General features: G+C 38.9%; 1 protein-coding gene and 1 non-coding gene across 9 annotated transcripts; both read right to left on the bottom strand.

The window, feature by feature from the left end:
- Window positions 1–11593: 11593 nt before the first annotated feature.
- Window positions 11594–11679, bottom strand: TRNAY-GUA (transfer RNA tyrosine (anticodon GUA)). The gene is given in 2 exon segments: window positions 11594–11629; window positions 11643–11679. It is a non-coding gene; the product is annotated as a tRNA-Tyr (tRNA).
- Window positions 11680–12150: 471 nt separating this feature from the next.
- Window positions 12151–20651, bottom strand: ZEU1 (P-loop containing nucleoside triphosphate hydrolases superfamily protein). 8 transcript variants are annotated; one of them, XM_022045000.2, is made up of 8 exons: window positions 20458–20651; window positions 16400–16474; window positions 16133–16188; window positions 15390–15740; window positions 14297–14408; window positions 14165–14224; window positions 13517–13621; window positions 12151–12440 (listed from the first exon to the last, which is right to left on the bottom strand). In XM_022045000.2, the coding sequence occupies exons 3-8, from the start codon at window positions 16159–16161 to the stop codon at window positions 12324–12326; spliced, it is 774 nt and encodes a 257-aa protein (XP_021900692.2). In that variant the 5' UTR covers window positions 16162–16188; window positions 16400–16474; window positions 20458–20651; the 3' UTR covers window positions 12151–12323. The 8 variants fall into 8 exon arrangements, with proteins under 8 accessions (XP_021900692.2, XP_021900725.2, XP_088071132.1 ...); XM_022045033.2 differs by having other exon boundaries at window positions 15390–15737; XM_088215006.1 differs by lacking the exon at window positions 16400–16474 and having other exon boundaries at window positions 20430–20651.
- Between the last annotated feature and the right edge of the window lie 4426 nt (window positions 20652–25077).

Here is a 25077-nt window from a genome sequence, read left to right as displayed (position 1 = left end):
ATCGCGATGCAATCTAGGCCGTCCGTGTGCGTGAATCTGGACCGTCCGTGTGCGCAGGAATGGATCTGGGCCGTCCGATCGCGCGCACACGGATCGCCCACGTGGCCCGTTTCCTGGTCAGCGTTGCCTTGCCATGCGGCGCGTCCTGGTTGGTCGAGGCTGCTGACGTGGCTGCTGACGTGGTATAACTTTTTTAAATTGCATTTTGACCTCCGGTTTCCGATTTTCTTTTTAAAAACACCCCCAGAATCTAAATTTTCACCTCTTTTTTCCAAAATTAATTTTAATTAAATCCAAATAATATTTTTATTCAATTTTATCACTATTATTATTTTTATTTTTATTAAATTAAATTAAATTAAATTAAATAAAAATCAAACAAATAAATAAAAATAAAAATAAATAAAATAAAATTTTTATTTTTATTTGGGTGTTACAACTCTCCCTCCCTTAAAGAAATTTGGTCCCCAAATTTGCTTCTTACTCTTGGTCGAACAAATGGGGATACTGGGCTCTAAATTCTGATTCTAGCTCCCAAGTAGCCTCCCTGGGCGTGTGGTTCTGCCACACGACCTTTACAAATGATATTTTCTGGTTGCGGAGTATTCTGCTCTTTCGGTCCGTGATACCGACTGGTACTTCTTCATAAGATAAGTCCTCTTGGAGTAGAAGCGGTTCATGAGCGAAGACATGATAAGGGTCCGGGTTGTACTTACGTAGCATAGATACGTGGAACACGTTGTGGACTCTGGAGAGCTCTGGAGGCAGTGCTAATCTGTAGGCAGCAGTACCAATCCTGTCTAAGATTTCAAAGGGTCCAATATATCGAGGGTTTAATTTTCCTCTCTTGCCGAACCTACTAATTCCCTTGAAAGGAGTGAGCTTAAGAAACAGCCGGTCGTCTTTCTCAAACGCTAGGTCTATCCTCCTGGTATCTGCATAACTCTTCTGCCTAGTCTGAGCTGTTTGAATATTCTTCTTGATTTTAACTATCTTGGACGTGGTCTCTTCTACCAACTCCGGGCCGAACAATCTTCTATCGCCCACTTTCTCCCAACAAATTCTCCCAACAAATTGGTGATATGCACGGGCACCCATATAACGCCTCATATGGAGCCATGCCGATGCTTGCTTGGTAGCTGTTATTGTAGGCAAACTCTATCAGGGGTAAATGGTCGTCCCAATGGCCCCCGCAGTCAAAGACACAAACTCGGAGCATATCCTCAAGCGTACGAATTGTCCTCTCTGATTGTCCATCAGTCTAGGGATGGAAGGCAGTACTAAGAGACAGTTTTGTTCCCATAGCTTGTTGGAAGCTACTCCAAAACCGAGAAGTGAACCTGGGATCCCTGTCGGACACTACTGTCACTGGAACCCCATGCAATCTGACTATCTCCTGGATATACATCCTTGCCAACTTATCCAATGAATCGGTCATCTTGATGGCTAGGAAGTGGGAAGACTTGGTAAGTCGGTCAACGATTACCCATATGGCATCGTGTTCTGAACGTGCCATGGGTAGCCCCGATACGAAGTCCATGGTGATATGTTCCCACTTCCACTCCGGGATCGGTAAAGGCTGAAGTAACCCACCTGGGCGCTGATGCTCTGTCTTGACCTGCTGACATACCAAGCATTTAGATACAAAGTCGGCTATGCCTCTCTTCATCCCATGCCACCAAAACCGGGGTCGCATGCTTTGGTACATTTTGGTGCTTCTTGGATGCATGGCAAACTTCGAGTTATGGGACTCCATCATGATGTCCCTTTTTAACTCACTGTCATTTGGGACACACACCCTGTCTTGGAAATGGAGTAATCCATCGGCAGAGATTCGGGATTCTGAGCTCCCTCCCTGTTCTGCATCCTTCCTGCGGGCTACCAGGGCGGGGTCAACTGTCTGGGCTTCCCTTATTCTCTGGATTAACTCGGGCTGGACTGCCAGACGGCCCAAACATGTGACTCTCTTCAGATCATGAAGTCGAACCTGTTGTGTGGCCCCAATTGGTCTGCATTCTGAAATCATCAAATGGGCTAAAATACCTGCACTTTTCCTGCTGAGGGCATTTGCTACCACGTTGCCCTTATCTGGATAATATAAGATGTCACAATTATTGTCCTTAAGGAGTTCCATCCACCTTCTCTTACGGATGTTGAGATCCTTCTGAGTGAATATGTGTTTCAAACTCTTGTGATCGGTATAGATCTGAAAGGTCTCTCCGTACAAATAATGGCGCCAGGTTTTCAAGGCATGAATGATTGCGGCAAGCTCTAAGTCATGGGTGGGATAGTTCTTCTCATGATTCTTTAACTGTCTGGACCTGTATGCTATAACATTTCCATGCTGCATCAGGATACAACCCAGGCCCAGATAGGAGGCATCACTATAAACTGTATATCCTCCCGATCCACTCAGTAAAGCTAGCACAGGTGCAGTGGTCAGCCACTTTTTTAATTCTAAAAAATTCTTTTCGCAGTTTTCATTCCACTCAAACTTGGCATTCTTCTTTGTGAGTCGGGTTAGAGGAGCTGCTAGACTAGAGAATCCTTCAACGAACCTGCGGTAATAACCAGCCATTCCCAGGAAGCTACGGATTTTCTTAACTGATGTCAGCTTCTCCCAGCCAAGTACCGCTTCAATCTTTTCAGGATTCACTGATACCCCTTCCTTCGATATGATGTGTCCCAGGAAGGCAGTCTGCTCCAGCCAGAATTCACACTTACTCAACTTCGCATATAACCTCTTGTTTCTGAGGACCTGCAAAACTTGGGCCAGATGGTGAGCATGTTCTTCTATGCTTTTTGAGTAGACTAAGATATCATCGATGAACACGATGACAAATTGATCCAAGAACTCTCTGAAGACCCTGTTCATCATATCCATAAAGATTGCCAGGGTATTGGTTAGCCCGAATGGCATGACCAGGAACTCATAATATCCTTATCTGGTTCGGAAGGCCGTCTTGGGAATGTCTTCTGTTCTTATCTTCACCTGATGGTAACCTGATCGTAGGTCTATTTTAGAGAAGACCTGTGCACCCTGCAGCTGATCAAAGAGGTCATCAATCCGGGGAAGGGGATACTTGTTTTTGATCGTGACCTTGTTCAATCCTCTGTAATCAATGCACAATCTCAACGTTTCATCTCATTTCCTTGCAAAAGTGACTCCAGCACCCCAAGGGGACACACTGTGTCTAATAAAACCATTGTCTTGCAATTCAGTGATCTGTTTCCTCAACTCTTCCATCTTAATGCGGCTCATACATTAAGGAGCAACCGAAATGGGCTGGGTACCTGGCTGTAGGTCTATAATGAACTCGACTTCTCTGTCCACTGGCAGACTGGACAGTTCGTCCGGAAACACATTTGGGAAGTCTCGAACTACCGGAATCTCTTGAACACAAATTTCCTTCTTGGACTTGCCTAGTCAGAGAAAACAACAAGATTAAGTCACTAGAAGTTAAGAAAACTTGCTATCAAGGAATACGTACTAAATAATTTTATTAATTTGTAAATGGCTCCTCGTTAGGAGGATTAAATACAACTTTCTTGTTAAAGCAATCTATGGTGGCGTAATATACCGCTAGCCAATTCATTCCTAAGATTACATCAAAATCCCCCGTGTCTAACCCTATCAGGTCTACCCTCAGTTTCCTATTTGCTATCTCCACGACACAAGCCCTATAGATAGCTTCCCCTAGTAGTGTTTCACCCCCGGTAGTAGACACAAATAACAATGATTCAAGTTTATCAGGTGATATATTAATTTTGGAAGTAAAAGCATGTGAAACAAAAGAGTGCGATGCACCAGTGTCAAATAAAACATGAGCAATATGGTCACAGATAGTATACATACCCTGTACTACATCCGGGTCGGCGTCGGCATCCTTCTGGATAAGGTTGTAAGCTCTGCCCTGGATAGGGGGCCTCCCTTGATTCTAGTTCCTCGGGCATTCTCTGGCATAATGCTGGGCACTGCCACAAATGCGACAAGTATTGTTGAGGCGGTAGCAGGATTTGTCCCCGTGATCTCTACCGTAGTGGTGACAGATCTTCCCACGTGCTGCCCCTGGAGCCTGAGGAGGGGTCTGGATGGCTGGTCTGGGCCTCTTATTTGGTTGGGCAGGCACAGTAGGTGCTGGCCTGCGAAACGGAGCTGAGGGTCGTGAACTCCCTCCTGGCTGTGGACGGGTGCTGAAGCTTCTTTCTACGATCTGTGCCTTTGCTAGGACTGCTGAATATGTCTTGAGCTCCAGTACTACCAAGTGTTGCCTGATCTCTGGGCGAAGACCCTACTGGAACATACGAGCATACTCTGATACTGTCATGTTTTCCTGAACCAGTTGAACAAACTCCGTTTCCTTTAGGTGTCGGATGCGCTCAGGGAGATACTCCGCATGGAAGGCCGCTAGGAACTGCTCCCAAGTGGCTGGTGTAGGCAGGGTGGTCTGCTTGAGCTCCCACCAACGTCCTACTTCCCCTACTAGCATGAAGGAAGCAAAAGCAGCTCTCTACTCAAGAACTACTCCCAAGATCCTGAAAGCTCTCTCAGTCTCCGCCGGCCAGTACTGGGCCTCTTCAAAAGAGGATCCCCCTGCAAAGATAGAAGGGTTCAGTCTCCTATACCTCTCTATGTAGCCCGGGTCAATTAAGGAATAAGCGTGGTCCCGTGGAGGAGGGACTGGACCCGGCTGAGGATAGATTGTGGGGCCCTGTCGTGGCACCTGCTGAAATGGTGGGGGCACCGGATTGTACTATGGCAGTGCCGGGCAGTACGGTGGCTGGGGCACCGGTTCATACTGTGGCGGTATTGCCGGTTGGTACTATGGTGGAGCAGGCTCGTGCCGGGGTGGCTCGAGATCCGCTTGCTGTAGCGGTGGCTTAACCCGTGGTAGTGGGGGAGGTTCGGGTAACTCCCTTCTCTCCTCTCGACCTTGCTAGGCGGCCATGATCCTTTTCAGCATCTCAAATATTCTGTCCACATCTTCCCGAAGGGAATCATCCCGGGCTGCTCGGTTTAGTGGGGGTCTTCCTCTCCTCATCTCTCTGCACCTGCATTTCATAAAGAATGGTTGAGTAACGGTTTATCGGTGAATATTTCTCTAAGCATTATTGTGTAAGGGATGGGTCCGAGGAACGCGGCTCTGATACCAACTGTAACGGCCCCAGAAATTTAAATGAAATATATGTATTAAAAATGTCAAATGCGGAAGCGTAATAAAAATTTTGATTAGCATCCCTTACACAATAACTAAAACGAACTCAAAACATGAAAGAACAAACTAACTAAAAGAGATACTCGAAATAAGAACTATAAATATAACTATGGAGTCTTTAGGCGTCCCCTTCGCCGTCTTCCTACGGAACGGGCTTGGGAACAATGTCTTCCTGATCTAAAATAGTTAAATAAGGAATGAGCTACACCAGCCCAGTAAAAACATCACACTATCTCACCGCCACGGAAGTAAAGGTGGGTATAAAACAAAATGACTAATGTAGCATAATTTATAACAAATTCTTTTATTAATAATAAAATCCTTTACTGTCCACTTACCTCAGTGAGATTCATGAAAACAACATCTGAAAATAATAACCTTACAATATCATGAAATCATATACACTTTATAACACAATATATATCACACCTTTACATTTCAATCATCAGGAAACAGATTTTCTCTTTTACCAGCCTACTAGTATCCCTGGAGATCCATAGGGGGTCCCCTCTACATGTGAACCCTTAACATTTATAACCTGATTCCAGGGCCGTCCCCATACCCCGTCCGGTATGGGCGCCAAAACCATTAACCTCAATAATCCGTCTGGCATGAGGGTGAAACGGGCCGTCCCCATACCCATCCGATATGGGCGCCGAAACACATAAGGTCTCCATACCCCGTCCGGTATGAGAGACCACGTTCCCGGTAGGGTTCTCTACGGACCCAGTCCGTCCACCATCTCCCAGGATATCTAGTCAGGCTGTCCACATTACCCATTTATCAATTCACATAACCTTTTTGCCTTTTTCTTTAATTTCAATCATCCAATCATACACAACATGTAAACCAGTAATTGACACCAAACATGACAATACAGTATCGGGTTAATCATAATATCAACCATAATAAAAGAAACCATGATTCATGGATACGAAACCATAAAATAAATATATCAGACATCATGCTGTATTTAATACTGGAAATTAAATCAACAATAACAGGCCAACACAGTATCAGACTCGGGCTCCATTGGCAACCTTAATCAATTATACATCTATAAAGTCATACAGTACAGTTCAATTATTTATTTAGCTTCAATACCGTGATAGGAAATAGGGTGAGTGGTCCTTACTTGTTTCGGGGTCTGAATACTGCTCTACAGTGCGCCTACAGGCTGTCCTTAATTTTTCTGAATTTTTTTTTTCGGAAAACTAAAACGCACTACCAGTACCTGCACGTGTCCCAAAAAATTTCAAATCAGACCTAGTGCCCCTTTCGACCAATATCGCAATTTCGGCACGGCGGCTCTGCCGTGCTCCGGTGACGGCAAGCGGCGGCAATTTGCCTCAGGTTGGCCCTTTTCGGCCGAATTCGGCCACACTTGCATCGGTCCCTGCGATAAAACAACCCTAGGGCCCTCGGTGGGCCAAAAAATCATGAAAACTAAAATTTACCGGCGGTGGTGCTCTCGGGTGCGGCGGCTCCTCCGGCGTGAGTTGCGTTTTGATGTTTAGCTTCGATTAACTTGTAGAGAAAAGAATGGTGATCACAGTGGTATAAAAATTGCATCGAACGGAGGTCGGGAAGGGCCTTATCGGAGGTAAAAATCGAGGAGGGGCGCGACGGCGCTGCTGGGCTTCGGCTGGGTTTTTCGGCCGTTTGGCCGGTAGTTTGGCTCCGGTTTGGCTCCAATTTGGTCACAGGCGGACTCAGCATCGAAAAACGAGCAAGGGGGAAAACATTTACCTCGATCGGCAGTCGTCCCCGGTGCGGCGGTGGGTGGCGGCGGCTGGCTCCTCCGACGTCTGGTTCTTCTTCTCCGGCGAGGCGCTGGCGGCTAGGGTTTTGTGGTCAGGTGTGGGTGGGGTTATTTATACAATTTACCTTTTAATCTCAACCGTCCATCAAGATTAAATCTAGATCGTTCGATCGCGATTTAGTTGGGATTAAATCTGGGCCGTTCATCGCGATGCAATCTGGGCCGTCCGTGCCTGATTGAATCTGGGCCGTCAGTGTGCACGTTTGATCTGGGCTGTCGTGTGCGCGGGAACGGATCTGGGCTGTCCGATCGCGCGCACGCGGATCGCCAACGTGGCCCGTTCCCTGGTCAGCGTTGCCTTGCCACGCGGCGCGTCCTGGTTGGCCAGGGTTGCTGACCGGGCCGTTGACGTGGCACAACTTTTTTAAATTACGTTTTGACCCCGATTTCCGATTTTCTTTTCAAAAACACCTACAGAATCTAAATTTTCACCCCTTTTTCTCAAAATCAATTTCAATTAAATCTAAATAATATTTTAACCCAATTTTATCACTATTATTATTTTTATTTTCATTAAATTAAATTAAATTAAATAAAAATCAAACAAATAAATAAAAATAAAAATAACTAAAATAAAAATTTTTATTTTTATTTGGGTGTTACAAATAAAGCTCTTAATTTAAGTAAATTTATTTATTATGAGTAAAATCATTTATTATACACTTACTGTAGCAAAATTCTAAAACTGACCTATAGAGACAATAACACAAACAATATCATAAATCTCATATTCAATTAACCATAACGACAACTTTTCTTTTTTATCTGCCTATTGATATACACGGAGGTCCATATGGATATCTCCACTACGCGTGAACCCTTATTTAACATTGTCAATAAATCAGTCGTCCCCATACTCTGTCCGATATGAGCTTCAAAAATATCATCCCTCAATATCCCGTCCAATATGAGAGTGAAATGAGCCGTCTCTATATATGAGCGCCAAAATATCAATCCTCGATATCCCGTTCGGCATGATGCAACGTTCACGATAGGGTTCCTTATACACCCAGTCCATCCACCATCTCCCAATATATCCAATAAAGTTACAATTCATTAATTCATTTAATCAAATAATTCATCGTTTACATTTAATTTTCAGTTTTACAATTTAACTGTTAATAACGCAAAACAAGCAATACACGCATCAAGAAAACACAACTGAATCATCATATCAACTTTAGTATATTATTATGCATTTAAAACTGTACAATCAATCAATCAGTTAAAACAGGACAAACAGTAATAAATAACCAATTCTGTCTCCATTAGTAACCTGTTATTAATTATTGAGATTTTTTAAATTATACAAAATACCACATTATTTATAATTAAACTTCAATTCTACAACAACGAATAGAGTGAGGGATTCTTAATCAAATTAGTGTCCGAACACTAAACTTTCAGCTGCGCCTACTGGCGGTCTTCAGATTCCCTAAATTTTCATTCAGAGATTAAGACACACTCTAAGTACCTAGAAATACCCTCAAAAACCCAAAACTAGTGTTAAAACTTTTTTTCGGCCAATTTTAGAATTTCGGCATGGTGGCACCGTCGTGCTCCAGCAACGGCAACGCCGCCCGCAGCGGCGGTTTGCCTTGGACTGGCTATTTTTGACCGATTTTGGTCAATTTTGTACTTATCTCTGCGAGAAAACACGTTAAGGGGTCTTAGTTGGCCCAAAAAAGTCAAAAAATAGAAGCTTACTGGCGGCAGAGTTTTCCAGTGCGGCGGCTCCACTGTCTCACCTTCGCGGTTGGGCATTTCTCTTCGGTTAACCTGTGGTAAACAGAATGATGAATACAATGGTGAAAAAATTATACGAAACGAGAATCGAGAAGTGCCTCATCGGGGGCATTTTTTATTTTTCCCGCGGCAGCGGCATCAGGCTTTACCCGTGGTTTTCGGCTCATCCGTCGGTCCTTTTGCTTCGATTTGGCAATGGGGGTGTTCAAAATAAAATTTCGAGCGAATGAAAAATATTTTTACCTTTTTTGGCGGTCGGAGGTGGCTCCGGCATGGTGCCGGGTGGTGGTCGGCTCCCTTCTCCGGTGTCTGATTCTTCTTCTCTGGCGAGGACTAGTGGTTAGAGTTAGGATTCAGTGTGAAGTGAGATATTTATATCTATCTTCCTTTAATCTAAACCATCCATCGCGTTTAATCTCGACCATCCTATTGTGTTTAAATAGAAAATGAATATGAACTGTTCATCATGATTTGATCTGAACTGTACGATCACGCCTGAATAGGGAACTGATTCGGACCATCCACGCGTGCGAAAATAAATTCGGATCGTCCGATCACGGGCATGCGGATTACCAGCGTAGCTTCCCATGTGGCACCGCGTCAGTGTGTCTTGCCACATGGTGTGCTCCAGTTCGTCGGGGCTGCTGATTATACGGTCCTACGTAGTACATTTTTTCTAAATTAAATTTTGACCTCCAGTTTCTGATTTTTCTTTCAAAAATACTCCAAAAACCCAAATTTTCACCCATTTTTTCCAAAATTATTTTCAATTTCATCATCTACATATTTTTCCTAATTTTTACATTAAATAAAAATTTATAAATCAAAAAATTATATTTTTATACATTAATTTTAATTTTTTTTTAAAAATAATTTCGGGTATTATAGCTGCGACCAAAACTCCAAAATCCTTTCGATGAACCTCTTTTTTATTCTCGTTTCACATAATTTTTGGATCATTGTGTTCACCATTCTTTTCTGTGCAGGTTAATCGACTCAGCTGCGAAGGATGATCGGCAAGGCCGCCGCACCTGGAGGTTTTTCCCGCTGGTAGGTTTAATTTTTTGTGATTTTTCTTTCAACCGAGGCCCCTAACGTATTTTTCTACAGGGATACGGCCAAAACCAACCAGGCCGAGGCAAACCGTCGCTGTGAACGGTAGAGCCAGTGCCATAGCACGACGGTGGTGCCGTGCCAGAACTCTAAAATTAATCGGAATGAGTTTTGAACACCGGTTTTAGATTTCTGGGGTATTTTTAGGTATGTGACGAGTGTTTTGAATTCCACAGAAAAAATTCAGGAAACTCAGTACCCGATAAGAGGTATAGTAGATAGCTTGACATCTCAGAATACTGATCCGGATGATGATCTCTCAACCTATTTTTCGTTACGGTAAATTAAGGCTTAACAATATATAATTTCGTATTTTTATGAAAAATTAAAATATTCTAAAAATAATTACATATCACTAGTGGAGCTGGAACTGGTTAGTTCACAATTATCTTGATTTTTTCGTTTATTTTTTTGTATTGTTCTACTTGCTTGATTGATCCACCGTATGATTAAAATTATTCATTTTAAATATATTTTTTTCATTTATTGATGATCTGATCATAATATTTATCTAATTCATTAAATAAAGGCCCCAATTATATTCTTAATTCTTGATATGTGAAATCGCATTATTTGCTTAAATATCGTTTTATTGATATGTGAATATATAATGAGATTTTGGTATTGTGTGTTTGGTTATTTTGTTGATGAAAGTCTGTATGTAAAAGACTTACTGGGTACCTAAAAAAGGGCGGACGGACCCGGTATATAGAGAACCATACTGTGAACATTACTTCAGTCGGATATGACTAGGAGGTCCCTTACTAGTAAGGTTTGGAATATATGGTGCACCCTCATACCTGACATGGTATCGAAGCGGTGAAATGTTTGGTGTCAATTACTAAACGGTGTATGGAGACGGTCGATTAATTATTTAAATTGGATATTAGGTTCACGAGTAGGGGGACATCCCTATGGACCCTCAAGGGTAACGGTAAATAAGTAAAAATAGAAAGTTATCGTTTCTTATTATCTTATATATAAAAATAAAAAGTGCATGAATATGGGTATTCATAGGTCATTTTTGAAAAAACTCATTACATAAATACAAAATAAATGATTTTTTTTATATTGAATGAATTTATATCAAATTAAGGGTTCTATTAATTATTTTTCTGATTTTTATAAATCTTCAGTTTTCTGTATCTGTAATTAGTGTGGTATTCTTATTGGACTAGTGTAGCTCACTCTCTCATTAACTATTTCAGATCAAGAACACCAAAATATAAATTCTGATCAACAAGAGTGTTGTGAGTAGTTCACTACCCGTACTCCCTTCAAGTGATAGTGAAGGTTGTTATAATTTGCTTAGTTATTCGCTTTTCATTTTATTTCTTTAATTTTAGCTTATCTTTTAGAAGAGACATTCTTGTAACTCTATTGGACATTTTAAATTATCATGTAAGGAATATAAATTTTGACTTTATTAATCGTTTTCACATTTAATTTATAAATTTATTTACATTTAAGTTCCGCACCTTTACAGATATAATTAATTTTAAAAAATATTGTCATTTAAAAAAATAGAAATTTTATTTAGTGAAATTAATTTAAAGATTTTTAAGTATATATTTTTATTAGAAGTTAAAATATTTTTTAAAAAATTATAAATTATGAAGGTAGATTTTAACTTTTATAAAAAAAAAATAAAGAAAACAAAAAATAAGGAGAAAGAAAGAAAAAAGGGCAAAAGACATCCGACCTGCCGGATTCGAACCAGCGACCTAAGGATTGTCTGCTTCCGACTACAGTCCTCCGCTCTACCAACTGAGCTAAGGTCGGTATGCTTTCTTTTCACCAATAAATATTTAATCCTATGGAAGGAATGTAACTTTGAACAAAAAGACGAACAAATTCAATGTAAGACATGATTATGTGAACTAAATATTGAAGACTGTGTATTCCATATAAACCATTTTATGCATTTAATTTTATATTTCTACTATCTATTTGAATGCGATTAAATTTAACTATTTTACGTTTGTTCTTCTTTTATGAAACCAAAAATTAAATCAAACTCCAACCTGTTCTTATTGTTAGCTCACCTTTTCTTTATGTAATGGAGAAATGCCGAAGTACAATTTTAACCCACAAAACTTGAAGGTTGCCTCTTGCAACCCCTTTTTCTCTTCTGTGGGCATTTTACCCCTTCATCAATAGACCTCAGGCCAGATGCTACCATCTTGAATTTGAGCTGGGTTTGTTCCAAGGCTAGTAGGGCTACTAATACACACACACACACTCATTTTCAGCTGTGTTTGGAAGACATGAATACCTTAACCAAATTACGTTTAGAAGTTACAAAACAAGGCCTCAAAAATCAATATCCAAAATCCAAACACTGCCTATAATCATGAAGCTAATCATGTTTTAGCATTTACAATGGGCTTGGCAAATTGTTCTTCTAGGAGAAAGGGAAAAGAAGATTAACTTAACCAAAGATGGGAAAATGGCTTCCCGTTTTGGCATTTCTTTACGTGATCCAATACGATCTCCTGCAGCTCCTTTTCAACATCCTCAATGGGTTGGCAAGCATCGATGATCTGCAAATCATACCATAGAAAAGTTAGTATTTGACACCAATTTCCAATTCTGTACTACTTCCAAAAGATAAAAGAAAAAGAAGAAACAAAGTAACGAAGTTTGAAGCGAGAGCCAAGAGATGTAATCTCCTTAGTGGTTTATTTCAATTGTATTACTCAATTTAGGTAAATTACGTAAAGATTCTTTTGAGTATAAATATGGTCGCCTGCTTTATTTTTCAGAAATATAATGATTCGCACATAACAAATATATTTGTCTATTTTGATCCAATCTCTGCCTGAAAAGATACACGACAAAGGGATTTTAGTTAGGTAAAGAAAAAACAACATGAGTGTGTAGAAAGAAACAAAAGTGTTTACAAGAACAGATTTTGTAAATAAGTAAACAAAAACTGTATTTTAGTTTGTGTGTGGGTTTTTTTTTTGTTTTGAGTAACAAAATAATTTCTGATTTGGTGAACTTATTATCATTCATAATAATGTAAAACCAAAAGTAAATTGAAAATAAATTACATAAGGGTAATTCATGTTTGAGTATGAACAGCTTTAGTGTCACTAGTAGATTCTTTTCCGTATAAGCAGCAGAACTCAAAAGGAATTTAACATAAACTTTTTAAGAAACCAAACACAAGAACACTTCTCTAACAATAAAACTGACAACAAGATGGATGGAACTCAACATAACTTCTGCTACAGCTCTGCTGAGTTATCAAGACATGAAACTCTAGCTAATTGTCAAATTCCACCGGCCCTTTTTAGCAGAAAACTGCACTAGTTTCTGACAGCTGTTAAACCATTCTTTTTTTCCTTTTACAAGACTGCCAACTAAACCTAAGCCAAAACTTAGTGTCCAGGAGAGCTTTCAAAGCAATATAATGCTTGCTTAGTGGTTCTTAAAATCAATAATTGCTTTAGAGTTACTTACTTATAAGCTATAAATATTATTTGCCCTTGCAAAATTAACTAAAAAAAGAAGAGAGAATTCAAGTTAGGTAGCAGCAATGTAATAGGAGGATCCATTATATAGCCCGGAAATCATGAACATCACCAAACAGGGTGAAATTGGTAAACATTACCTTCCAGGAGGAATCACTAAGAACTTCATAGCACTGGGCAACTTTTTTCTGAAAGTCAAGTTGCTCATATCTCTCACCTCCGTAGCCTCCTCGTTGAGCAGCTTTCTGGTCATTTTGGGATCAAGTTTCATATTCATAGAAATCATGATGAATATAATGGGAAGAAGAGAACATTCATCTCAAGTTTCAAGATTCATGCTCTATTCTTCTGAAAGAGACTAAAGAAAATCAATGGCCAAACAATAATATGCTATTTGCTATGGTTCAGTTGCTACCAATTTGACTTTCCTCACTCTCAATTACATTAGGCATGACTCCATGCAGAAAAATTTAAGTGGCCAGACAATATTTTGACAAATTTAAAAAGGAATGATCCATGATTGCATCAGCTGAACAAAATCAGCAGCGAAGCAATATGAAATTTAGGGGCTTTTCCGTTAGGAATTCAGGAAATTTTTTTTTGAAATAAAAAGTGTTAAGTATCTATTAACATGGTACCAAATAGGAATTCAGGAATTTTTTTTCAGAATTCAGAGCAAAAATTTTAAGAATCCAAATTAATCCATGTATCCTTCACTAATTTCTTCTTTTTTTTTTCGTATATATATATATCAGTACAATTAAAAAGTTTTAGCATAAAAAGGTAACCTCTGGTGATATGTCAAGGTAGACTACCAAATCTGGAGCAAGCAATCCTATTTCTGGTGCCTGCCAAAAGAGGGACCCTACTTTTATTAACTACCAGAAATAAAACATAAACTTGATTTCAACATATATCACCTTGCACCAATCAACATCAAGCCCCTTTGCAGATGAGAAAGCCACTCCAGAATAAGAATAACGATCAACGATTAAAGTGATTCCAGCTTTCAGTTTGGCTTCCATCAGTGATCTGCAAAAATATCACAGATAATTAAGTTAAAACATAAGTAGTAGCTCTATTCAGTATGGTCCTCAACATGTCTGGTTCTCCCTTATCGAAGCATGAGAGAATGGATATTAAGTGCTTTATAGGGGTACGACTAGCTCTATTCAAGCCAAAGAATGCAGATATTTTGCACGCTGCAATATATTGCATCATAAAAATACTAATCACCTACCAAGAAGACAATAGATCATGCAAATTTGTTGCAACTGCAAATTTGTTGCCACTTTTTAGTCGCATTTTCTTTTCCCTCAAAAACAAAAACAATCACATGAAATTTTCCAAATTGAGTGACCATGCTATACTAAATGGAAGATCTCAAAACCAATCTCAAATATGCAAGTTCCATGAACTCAATTATATCGTAAAGTTCAGTGTTCAAAAGAAATTTTGTACTTTGATTTTTCATTGCAACTAAAAATACTGAATCACTATCTCAAACAATGTTTTCTGATGCTAGCAATGCCTACACAAGCACAAGCTTGCTTTCTCACAGCAACTGAAATACTGGACTAACATCTCAAACATTCCTTTTGATGCTAGGATGCCCATCCCCTCCGACACCCACCAAAAGTTTCTCACTGCAACTTAACGACCCCGCCATCATCTTAAACATGCCTTCCTATGATAGTACACACATTTCTTTTTTGAGATAAATATATATCTATATATATAAAGCAAAATATAGAATTTGTATCCATTGTAAGCAAAAAAAAAAAGTGTGAACTTCCATTTAACTGGTTCTTGTTTCATAAATTCTTATGCATAGTCTTCTAAGAAAAACTTGTACCCACGTAGAAAGATTATAGAAAGTGCAAAATACTTCAAAAGAAACCCAATCTTCTCTATATACATACTAACATAGGGAACTGAGAAGCTGGCTGCCTTTATCAAGTGCAAAAATCTAACAACTAAGAAAAGTTAAACCAACTAAGATAAGAAAGGAACCTCTTCTCCCAACGATTAGCACTGAAAAGCAGATGGATCGTGTGATCATCCAGTTGTGATTTATTTGAAAGATATGTCGATATCATTTGTCCAACACTTGTATTTCTATCAGGAAATCTCCATAAATCAGCTGGATAACCCAATCTCTCTAAGAAGGAGAGCAGCCTACTGCACTGTGAAGATTTGCCACTGCGATCCAAGCCTTCTAGAACTATCAAAGCACCTCTTGACCCATTTTTTCCACTAATATTGTTCTGAGTAGTTTCCATTTGAATTGACCACGCAGAAAACTTGGGGCAGAGGCTCAGGCAAGAGTTGAAGGGTCTTCTTGCAACTAAAGCTCCAAAACTTCTGAAAATTAAACGCAATTCATTACATAAATGAGTTATAAGTGATTCGACGATCTGGACTTAAGTTTCACCTCAATGTTCCAATTATCGGTAGAACATGAGGCAGAAACTGGTAAAAATTTTCAACTTAAGGACTCTTCATGTTTCTTAGCATTAGGAAAAGTAAGAATATCGATTCTCTTAGTTCGATCCCAACTACTGGGTTTAATTATTTAAGTTCTAACATGCATATGCACACAGCACACACTAGATTCTTAGTATTCTTACTTGTCCTTTAAAGAATGAGCAAAAACTTCTTAGTGCTAACAATGGCAGCCAATATAAATTTGATTACGAGACACAACGATAGAAAATTATGAGAGTCAAAGATCAGATGGACTAAGATATACTTACAATGCCTTAAAAGCTATCTGGGCCGGCATGTATCATGCCCCTTCCTAACTTAGAAACTGCATGCAACTCAACAAAATAGTTTCAATTAGATCATTAACCTGATAAGTTACTTTGTTCAACCCATTCAAGAAAGCAAGATATATTCAAACACCCACAGCAGGAAATAAATATGAGTGAGAAATACAGCATTTATGCATCAAGATTAATCACCCCTCAAATGAGAGAAATATAAAGAATAAGCACCAAATCTCGCTGGACAAGAAGTACCTAAACCGAGATGGAGCCACTGATTGAATCAAAAACATGTTTAAATGTGCAACAGAATCATTTCCAGCCTTAATCCTGCTACATCAAATATCATCACTATATCAAGAAATAAAATGACTGCAAGGAAAAAGGAAGAAATGAAAAAAAGCATGACCACCAGTTCAAAGCCTGCCATCAAGCAAACATTTCCAAACCAAAACCACGCAACAGATTGAATGACTAGATCATTTTTGTAATACTCGAGTTCGAAATTTTAACCCAAAATCAATTTTGACATTTCAAAAAATATAAAAAAATTTATTTTTAAATTGATTTATTTTAATTTTTGTTGAATTTATGAAAAAAAAATAGATTAGTAATGAAATTGAAAACAATTTTGGGAAAAAATGAGTGAAAATTTGAGTTCGAAAGGTATTTTTGAAAGAAAGTTGAAAACAAAAGGTAAAAGTGAAAATAGGAAAAATTGTGCCACGTAGGACTGCCCAATCAGCAACTCCGACGAACTGAAACATGCCGCGTGGCGAGACACGATGACGTCGGTGCCACGCGGACGAACCACGTGCCCCGCAATCAGACGGCTCAGGATCGATCCCGCGCGCGTGAACGACTCGGATTTGTTCCTTTTTTAAGCGTGATCGGACAGTCGAGATCAAATCGCAATTGACGGTATATATTCATTTTCTCTTTAAGCGCGATCGGATGGTCAAGATCAATCGCGATGGACGACCCAGATCAAAGCGGAATGGGTATAAATCCCTCGTATCACACGAGAACCCAAATCCTATCCGCCAGCCTCCACCGGAGAAGGTGCCCGACCGCCGACCGCCGCCGCACCGAAGCCACCACTAACAGCCAAAAAAGGTTAAAATTCTCCTACCTGCTCGGAATTTGATTCAGAGCACCCCCATGGCCAAATCGGAGAAAAAGGGACGGTGGGTGAGCTGAAAATTGCAGGTGAAACCGGGCAGAGCCGCCACTGCCAAAGTCCCAAAACTCTCCGATAAGCCCCTTCCTGATTCTCATTTCACGTGATTTTTCGATCATTATGTTCATCGTCTTTTTATGTGTAGGTTAGCCGAAAAAAGAACCTCAGCCTTAAAGGATAACTAGCGGAGTCGCCGCACCCAGAGGTCCCCCCTCCCCCTCCCCGAGCGATAAGTTCAGTTTTCTGTGATTTTCCGGCCAACCGAGGCCCTTAACATGTTTTTCTGCAAGGATACGGCCAAAACCGCCCAAAAACCGGCCAAAATCGGCTAGGCCAAGGCAAACCACTGCCATGGACGACGGAGCCGGTGCCGGAGCACGAGGTCGCCACTGTGCCGGGACCCTAAAATTTGCCAGAATGAGTTTTGGACATCTATTTTGGATTTTTAGGGTATTTTTAGGTATGTGACAAGTGTTTTGCATTCCGCATGGATAATTCAAGAAACTCGGTAACCATTAGGAAGCATAGTAGACAGCACGGCGTACCGAAACACAGATTCAGATAAGGATCCTTCACCATTTTCTCTGTTACGGCAAATTAAGTTTTAATAATCGATAATTGTGTGTTTTTATGAAAAATTATAGAATCCTAAAAATAATTACAAGTCACTAGTGTAACCAGAATCGGGTAGTTCACGATCGTTTCGATTTCCTGTTTATTTTTCTGCATTGCCTATATTTGTTTACTATTATACTGTGCGTAACTGAATAGAAGGTTTTTAGGATCTTTTTGGTTATTTGGTTCCCCTGTATTATTTGTCGATATTCCGGTTATTAGTTATTTGAATATATTAAACTATATTGTTTGTTTAAGTGAACTGTGAGTATAAAATGAGCAATTAGTATTGCGTGGTTGATTGTTATGCTGATGGAAATCTGTATAGGAAAGACTTACTAGGTACCCGAGAAAGGGTGGACGGACCCAGTACATAGAGAATCTCACCGTGAACGTTACCTCAGTCGGACGGAGCTGGGAAGTCCCTTACCAGTAAGATTTGGAGATATAGTTCACCCTCATACCGGACGGGATATCGAGGTAGTAGAATGTTTAGCGGCCATTACCGGACGGGGTTGACGACTGATTAATTATTTAATTAGATATTGGGTTCAGAAGTAGGAGAATATCCCTATGAACTCCGAGGGATACCAGTAAGCGGGTAAAAATGGAAAACGAATATACCTTGTTTTCTTATATGTGGAAATAAAAAGTCTATAAATATGAGTTTTCATACATTGTTTTTGGAAAAACTTATTATGTAAATACGGAGTAAATGACTTAGTGTGATATTCTTATTTTTATCAATTTTCAATTTTCTGTATCTGTGATTAGTATGATATTCTTACTGCGTTAATGTAACTCACTCTTTCATTAATTACTTTAGATCAAGAAAACCAAAATCCAAATCTCGATCAACAAAAGAGTTGTGAATAGTTCACCACCCGAACTCCCTTCAAAAGTTACTGAAAGTTATCTTAGAATGTTCAGTTATTTGTTTTTCGTTTATTTCTTTAATTTTCATTTATTTTTTTAGAAATAACATTCTCATAACCCTATTGAACATTCTAAATTATTATGTAAATAATATAAACTCTAACTCGATTATTTCATTTCCGCACTTAATTTATGAATTTATTTCCATTTAATTTATGAGTCTTTACAATTTCAACCTGTCTGCTCATCTCTCTCTCTCTCTCTCCCTCTTTTAAAGAATGAGAGGAAATAAAATGAAAACATTTCTTGACTTGGATAAGGTGAAGCAACCTACTCAATAAATAAAATCTCCTTCTTGTCCTCTGACTTAAAAAACAAAAAAGAATTATATGTCGAAGGTTTTTGTCGGCAGTACACCAGGGGAAGGGGACTTTTTATGTTCAACCTCTATGGCAATAACCGAAACTAACTTGGAACTGGAGCTCAAGCTGTTCAGATCTTTTACTGCTGGACCACAAAGCTCAGTCCTGCGAATTTGAATTAGTTTAGTCTACCTTCCTTGAAGCAGATTGTTGATATAGTTAACCAGGCTTATCCATATCTTCCTTTAATATTTTATCTAGGTAATCTGTATGCTTACTTGACAGGTTAGCTCTCACAGGTGTTCATATGGTCCACTTGGACTAGACAATTGACATTGCTGAAAGAAGGAGGTGGCTGGAAACTGACTTGACAGTTTAGGGAAATGTGAATCCTGGTTCTGTTTTCTGGATCCAAGGAGTTCATCACAAGTCAAATAAATGGTACAGTAAGGAAAGCTGCCAGAGGGAATAATATTCTGAACCAAGGCCATGGTGTTGTAGTAGAACACAAAAGGAGAATGTAGCTCATTTCTTTGAAGTTGCTAAGGGAATTAGATACTGAGATCAAGCATAATAAACAGATTATGAAAAATCGAGCTTTATAAATTACTAGCCTCTTTTTTAATCCTTGATTCATTATTCTTAAGATTGGTCCAAGGTGAAGAATTGCTTGACATTGTTAAATTTTTATTACCATGAACCCGTTCCTAGCTGGATTACTGAGTCCTTTACAAAAATTACATGCTTATATATGGAGCTAGTGAGGACGAACTTGAAAAAAAAAGTTCTATAAGTGCATGTTCATGGCATAAAAATGACATTGGCTGAGCTGAAATCACCAATTTCAAACACACGTTGAACTATTTATTGCCAATAAAATTTCCCGGACCAACTAGAGTCCTAGTCTGATCTGACAGCATAAACAAGGAAACTATTAAGCATTTCATCCTGCTAATTGTTCAACCAGAAAATAAACAACCATGCAGTTGGACATGGCTTCAAAAACACTCTTAACCAGTTCGTGTATATGTAAATCATCCTCAGTTAAAGTCTCCAATATGACATCCAAACCCACTCATGACTAGTGCAGAAACCTAAGTATCTGAAGGAGAAGAAACAGATTGTTGACAGTCAAAAACCGTGCTTCAAATAGCAAGAGGAAAAACGAGTTTACAAACACAATCAAACATCAAATTATAATAATCTCAATATTCAAATGATGATATTCTCAAGTTCACAAGGAAGAAATTACATGAATCATACTCCAGAGTGACCCTAACCTTGAAGAGGAGCAGCTCGAAGGGGAAGAATCTGGAGTTCAAGGCGATGATAAGCTCCTCTTCTTCATTGCACATGCTATGTTCATCAGGAATAACAACCGCAAAATTCTTCCTTCAGTCCTCCCCCTTCTCTGGTTCGTCAATAACCCTGATTTCACTCTCTTGCTCGTTGCTCTCCTGTTCTGTAATAGGAAGTATAGAAATTGATTTATTTTATTTAAATTTAATATAAATTATATTAAAAATAATTACATATAAAAGATAATTGAAATCATGTACTTAAAAATTCATTAAACTTTAAGAACGAAATTTAAATATATTGTTCATAAAATTTTATATGATGTAAGCCATAATTGTATTTTAATATAATTTATATTATGTAAATATCATAAATTTAACTAAAAATAAAATTATAAATTAAATGTAAAAACGAATTATAAAATTATAATTTACATTTATTACACAATAGTTTAAAATATCTAATAAGATTATGGAAATCTACATTCTAAAAGATAAATAGTATTTAAAATAAAACGAATAAATAAATATCATAGAAACCACTTTCACTAGTAGTTGAAATGAATTCGGATTGTGAACTACTCACAACTTTCTTACTGATCGAGATCTGGATTTTGGTCATTTTGATCTGAAATAGTTAATGAAATGGTGAGTCACACTAATCCAATAAGAATATCTCACTAATCACATATATAGAAAATTAAAAATTGATAAAAATCAGAAAAACAACTTATGAAACTCTTAATTTAATGTAAATTCATTTAATATAAAGAAAGTTATTTACTCCGTATTTACGTAACGAAATTTTCAAAAAAATAACTTATGAAACCTATATTCATACATTTTTTATTTTCACCTATAAGATAATAAGAGACGATTACTTTTTATTTTTACCCGCTTACTGGTACCCATGGAGGTCCATAAGGATGTCCCTTAACTCGTGAACCCAATATCCAATTAAATAATTAACTGGTCATCCCCATACCTCGTCCGATAATGTGCATCAAATATTCCACTATCTTGATATCCCATCCGGTATAAAGGTGAACTATATTTCCCAAACCTTAACTGGAAAAGGATTTTCCAGCCCCATCCGATTGAGGTAACGTTCACGGTAGGGTTCCCTATATACCAGGCTCATCCACCATTTCTTAAGTACCCAACAAGTCTTTCACATTCAGATTTCTATCAACATAATAATCAATCACGTAATACCAATATCTCATTTTATACTTACAGATCACTTAAGCAAACGATATAGTTTAGTATAGTCAAATAACCAATAACCGGAATACCGATAAACAATATAGAATGAATCAAATAATCAAGAATACCCTGAAAACCATCAATTCAATTATGCATAATATAATAGTAAACAAATATAGACCGTACAAAAAAATAAACAGAAAATCAAAACAATTGTGAACTAACTGGTTCCGACTCCACTACTGACCTGTAATTATTTTTAAGGTTCTTTATTTTTTTATAAAAATACACAATTATTAATTATAAAATCTCAATTTTTCATAGCGGAGAATAGGGCGAGGGATCCTTACCCGAATCAGTGTTTCGGGATGCTGCACTGTCTACTACGCTTCTTAACGGGTACTAGGTTTCCTGAATTTTTCCTGCAGAATCAAAAACACTATTACGTACATAAACATACTATATAAATCCAAAATTGATGTCCAAAACTCATTACGACCAATTTTGGAGTTCTGGCATGGCGGTGATTCGCCTCTACCTAGTTGGTTTTGGTTGATTTTTGGGTGGTTTTGGTCGATTTTTGGGTGGTTTTGGTTGTATCCTTGCAGAAAAATACGTTATAGGCCTTAGTTTGTTGGAAAATCACAAAAAACCGAACTTATCGGCGGAGAGACCTCTGGGTGCAGCGGTTCCGCCGGTTCTCCTTCGCGGCTGAGGGTCTTTCTTCGGCTAACCTGCACAGAAAATGATGGTGAATACAATGATTGAAAATTATGTGAAACGAAAATCGGGAAGGGGCTCATCAGAAGGGTTTGGCACTTTGGCCGTGACAACTCCGCCAGGCTTCACCCCGCGGTTTCTAGCTCACATGTTGTCCCTTTTGCTCTGATTTGGATATGGAGGTGCTCTGAATCAAATTCCGAGCGAGTAAGAAATTTTTTTACATTTTTTGACGGTCAGCAGTAGCTCTGGTGCGACAATGGTTTGCAGTCGACCCCCTTCTCTAGCGAAGGCTGGCGAGTAGGTTTGGGTTCTCGTGTGATGCGAGGTATTTATATCCATCATTCTTTAATTTAAACCATCCATCACGATCGATCTCGTCCATCCGATCACGTCTAAGGAGGAAATGAATATGAACCGTCCATCACGATTTGATCTCGACTATAACACCCTAACCCTTTCTTTTTATTTTATTTTTTATTATTGTAATTATTATATGAATATAATTATTATTCATGTAATAATATACTGAATTTAATTTAGTTTAATTTATTTTAATGAAAATAATAATAATAATAATAATAAAGAGTAAAAATTATTTAGGGATTTAATTGAAAACAATTTTGGGAAAAATGGGTGAAAATTTGGGTTCTATGGGTATTTTTGAAAGAAAAATAAAAAATCGGAAGTCAAAACGTAATTTAGAAAAATTATGCCACGTTAGCTGCCCGGTCAGCAGCCCCGGCCAACCAAGACGCGTCAGGTGGCAGAGACACTGACGCGGGAGGCCACGCGGAAGGGAGCCACGTAGGCAATCCGCGTGCGCGCGATCGAACAACTGAGATCCATTCCCGCGCGCACGAACGACCCAGATTAAAAACGCGCACGGACGGCCCAGATTAAATCGCGATGAACGATCCAGATTAATTTCTTATTTAATCGCGATCGGACGGTCCAGATTAAATGTGATGGACGGCTCATATCAAAAGCGGATGATTATAAATAATTTCATCCGCATCCAAACCCTAACCCTAGTCGCCAGAGCTCCTCGCCGGAGAAGATAGCCCAACCGCTGGGGAGCCGATTGCCGCCACCTGTCACCGTACTGGAGCAATTTTCGACCGCCAAACGAGGTAAAAATTCTATTCTTTGCTCAGAATTTGATTTTAAACCCACCTATGGCCAAATCGGAGCGAAAGTACTGGTCAATTGGTCGAAAAACGCCGCCGAAGCCTAGCGCCGCCGCCGTGGGGTGTCTCGAGTTTTATCTCCGATGAGGCCATTCCTGATTCCCGTTTGACATGATTTTTTCATCTTTGTGATCACCGTTTCCTCATCTACAGGTTGACCGGAGCAAAACACCAAACCGCGACGTGAGCCAAAGGAGCAGCCGCACCGGAGAGCCCCACCGTCAGTAAGTTTCAGTTTTCTATATTTTTTTTTTCAGTCCACTGATGGCCCTAAAGGTGTTTTCTCGCAGGAACCGATGCAAGTTTGGCTGAATTCAGCCGAAAATAGCCAACCCAAGGCGGATCACCGCCGCGAGTAGCTGCGCCGTCGCTAGAGCACGGTGGGGCCGCCGTGACAGAATTCTGAAATTGGCCAAATAGGCCCTGGGTCTTATTTTTAGGTTATTTGGGATATGTGTAGGTATCGTAAGCGCGTTTCAGTCCCCGAGAAAAAATTCAGGGAACCCAATGATCGCCCGTAGGCGCAGTGAAAATCTAGTTTTCGACGTCAAATCAGGTAAGAACCCCTCACCTATTTCCTATCATAGAATTAAAGTTCGAATAAATAGTAATACTACGTTTTTGCAAATTAATGGTTATGCATAATTAATTAAGGTTGCTAATGGAGCCCAAAATCTAACATTATTCTCTATCGATTCCTGCTTGATTTATTTTACAGTTTAAATGCATTATGGTATCTGGTTTATTAATTTTGTGGTTTTAAATGCATGAATCACTGTTAAACTCACTACTGTTTGATTTTGGGAATCTAAGACATACTTGCTTTGTTGGATGCAAGTTACTTTTTTATGTATTTATATTTGAGTTGGTAACAAAGACTAAGGACAAATATGAATGGTATGTGATTTGATAAATGGATAAGATGACAGCCTCACTAGATATTCTATGAGATGGTAGACAGACCAGGTTCATAGAGAACTCTACAGTGAATGTTGTCTCATACAAGACGAGGTATGGAGACTTTATAGTTTTGGCGTTCATACCGGATGGGGTATGGGGACAGCCCTGGAATTAAGTTTGCTATGGGAAATGGTTCACGTGTTGCGGGGACCCTTATGGATCCCCATGGATACTAGTAGGCTGATAAAAAAAGGCAATTGTTGTTTGACGAGTTGAATATAAAAGTATGATATGTACTATATTACAGATTATGTATGAATTCATGATATTTATGATGTTATTGTTTCCATAGGTTGTTTTTATAAATCTCACTGCAGTAAGTGGACAATAAATAGTTTAATCATTGATAAATGAATTTGTTTAAATCTACTACTCCATTGGTTGTTTTAATTTTCTACCAACCTTTATTTATATGACGGTGAATAGTGTGATGTCCTTACTAGGCTAATGTAGCTCATTCCTTATTTAACCATTTCAGATCATGAGGACCTGGTTCCCGAGCTCGATCCACAAGAAGACGACGAGT

Source organism: Carica papaya, chromosome 1, assembly GCF_054855325.1.
Source record: "Carica papaya isolate Zhongbai chromosome 1, ASM5485532v1, whole genome shotgun sequence".
Classification (NCBI taxonomy): domain Eukaryota; kingdom Viridiplantae; phylum Streptophyta; class Magnoliopsida; order Brassicales; family Caricaceae; genus Carica; species Carica papaya.
This window is presented reverse-complemented; position numbering and strand designations above follow the sequence as displayed.

Bases quoted from the DNA above. Each gene is read 5' to 3' on its own strand.
- ZEU1 (XM_088215006.1), bottom strand. From the start codon at position 16,161: ATGCCGGCCCAGATAGCTTTTAAGGCATT. The intron at 15,741-16,132 runs GTAAGTATATCT...TTTAATTTTCAG, and splicing joins CAGATAGCTTTTAAGGCATT to AAGTTTTGGAGCTTTAGTTG. The intron at 13,622-14,164 runs GTTACCTTTTTA...CAAAATGACCAG, and splicing joins ACCTTGACATATCACCAGAG to AAAGCTGCTCAACGAGGAGG.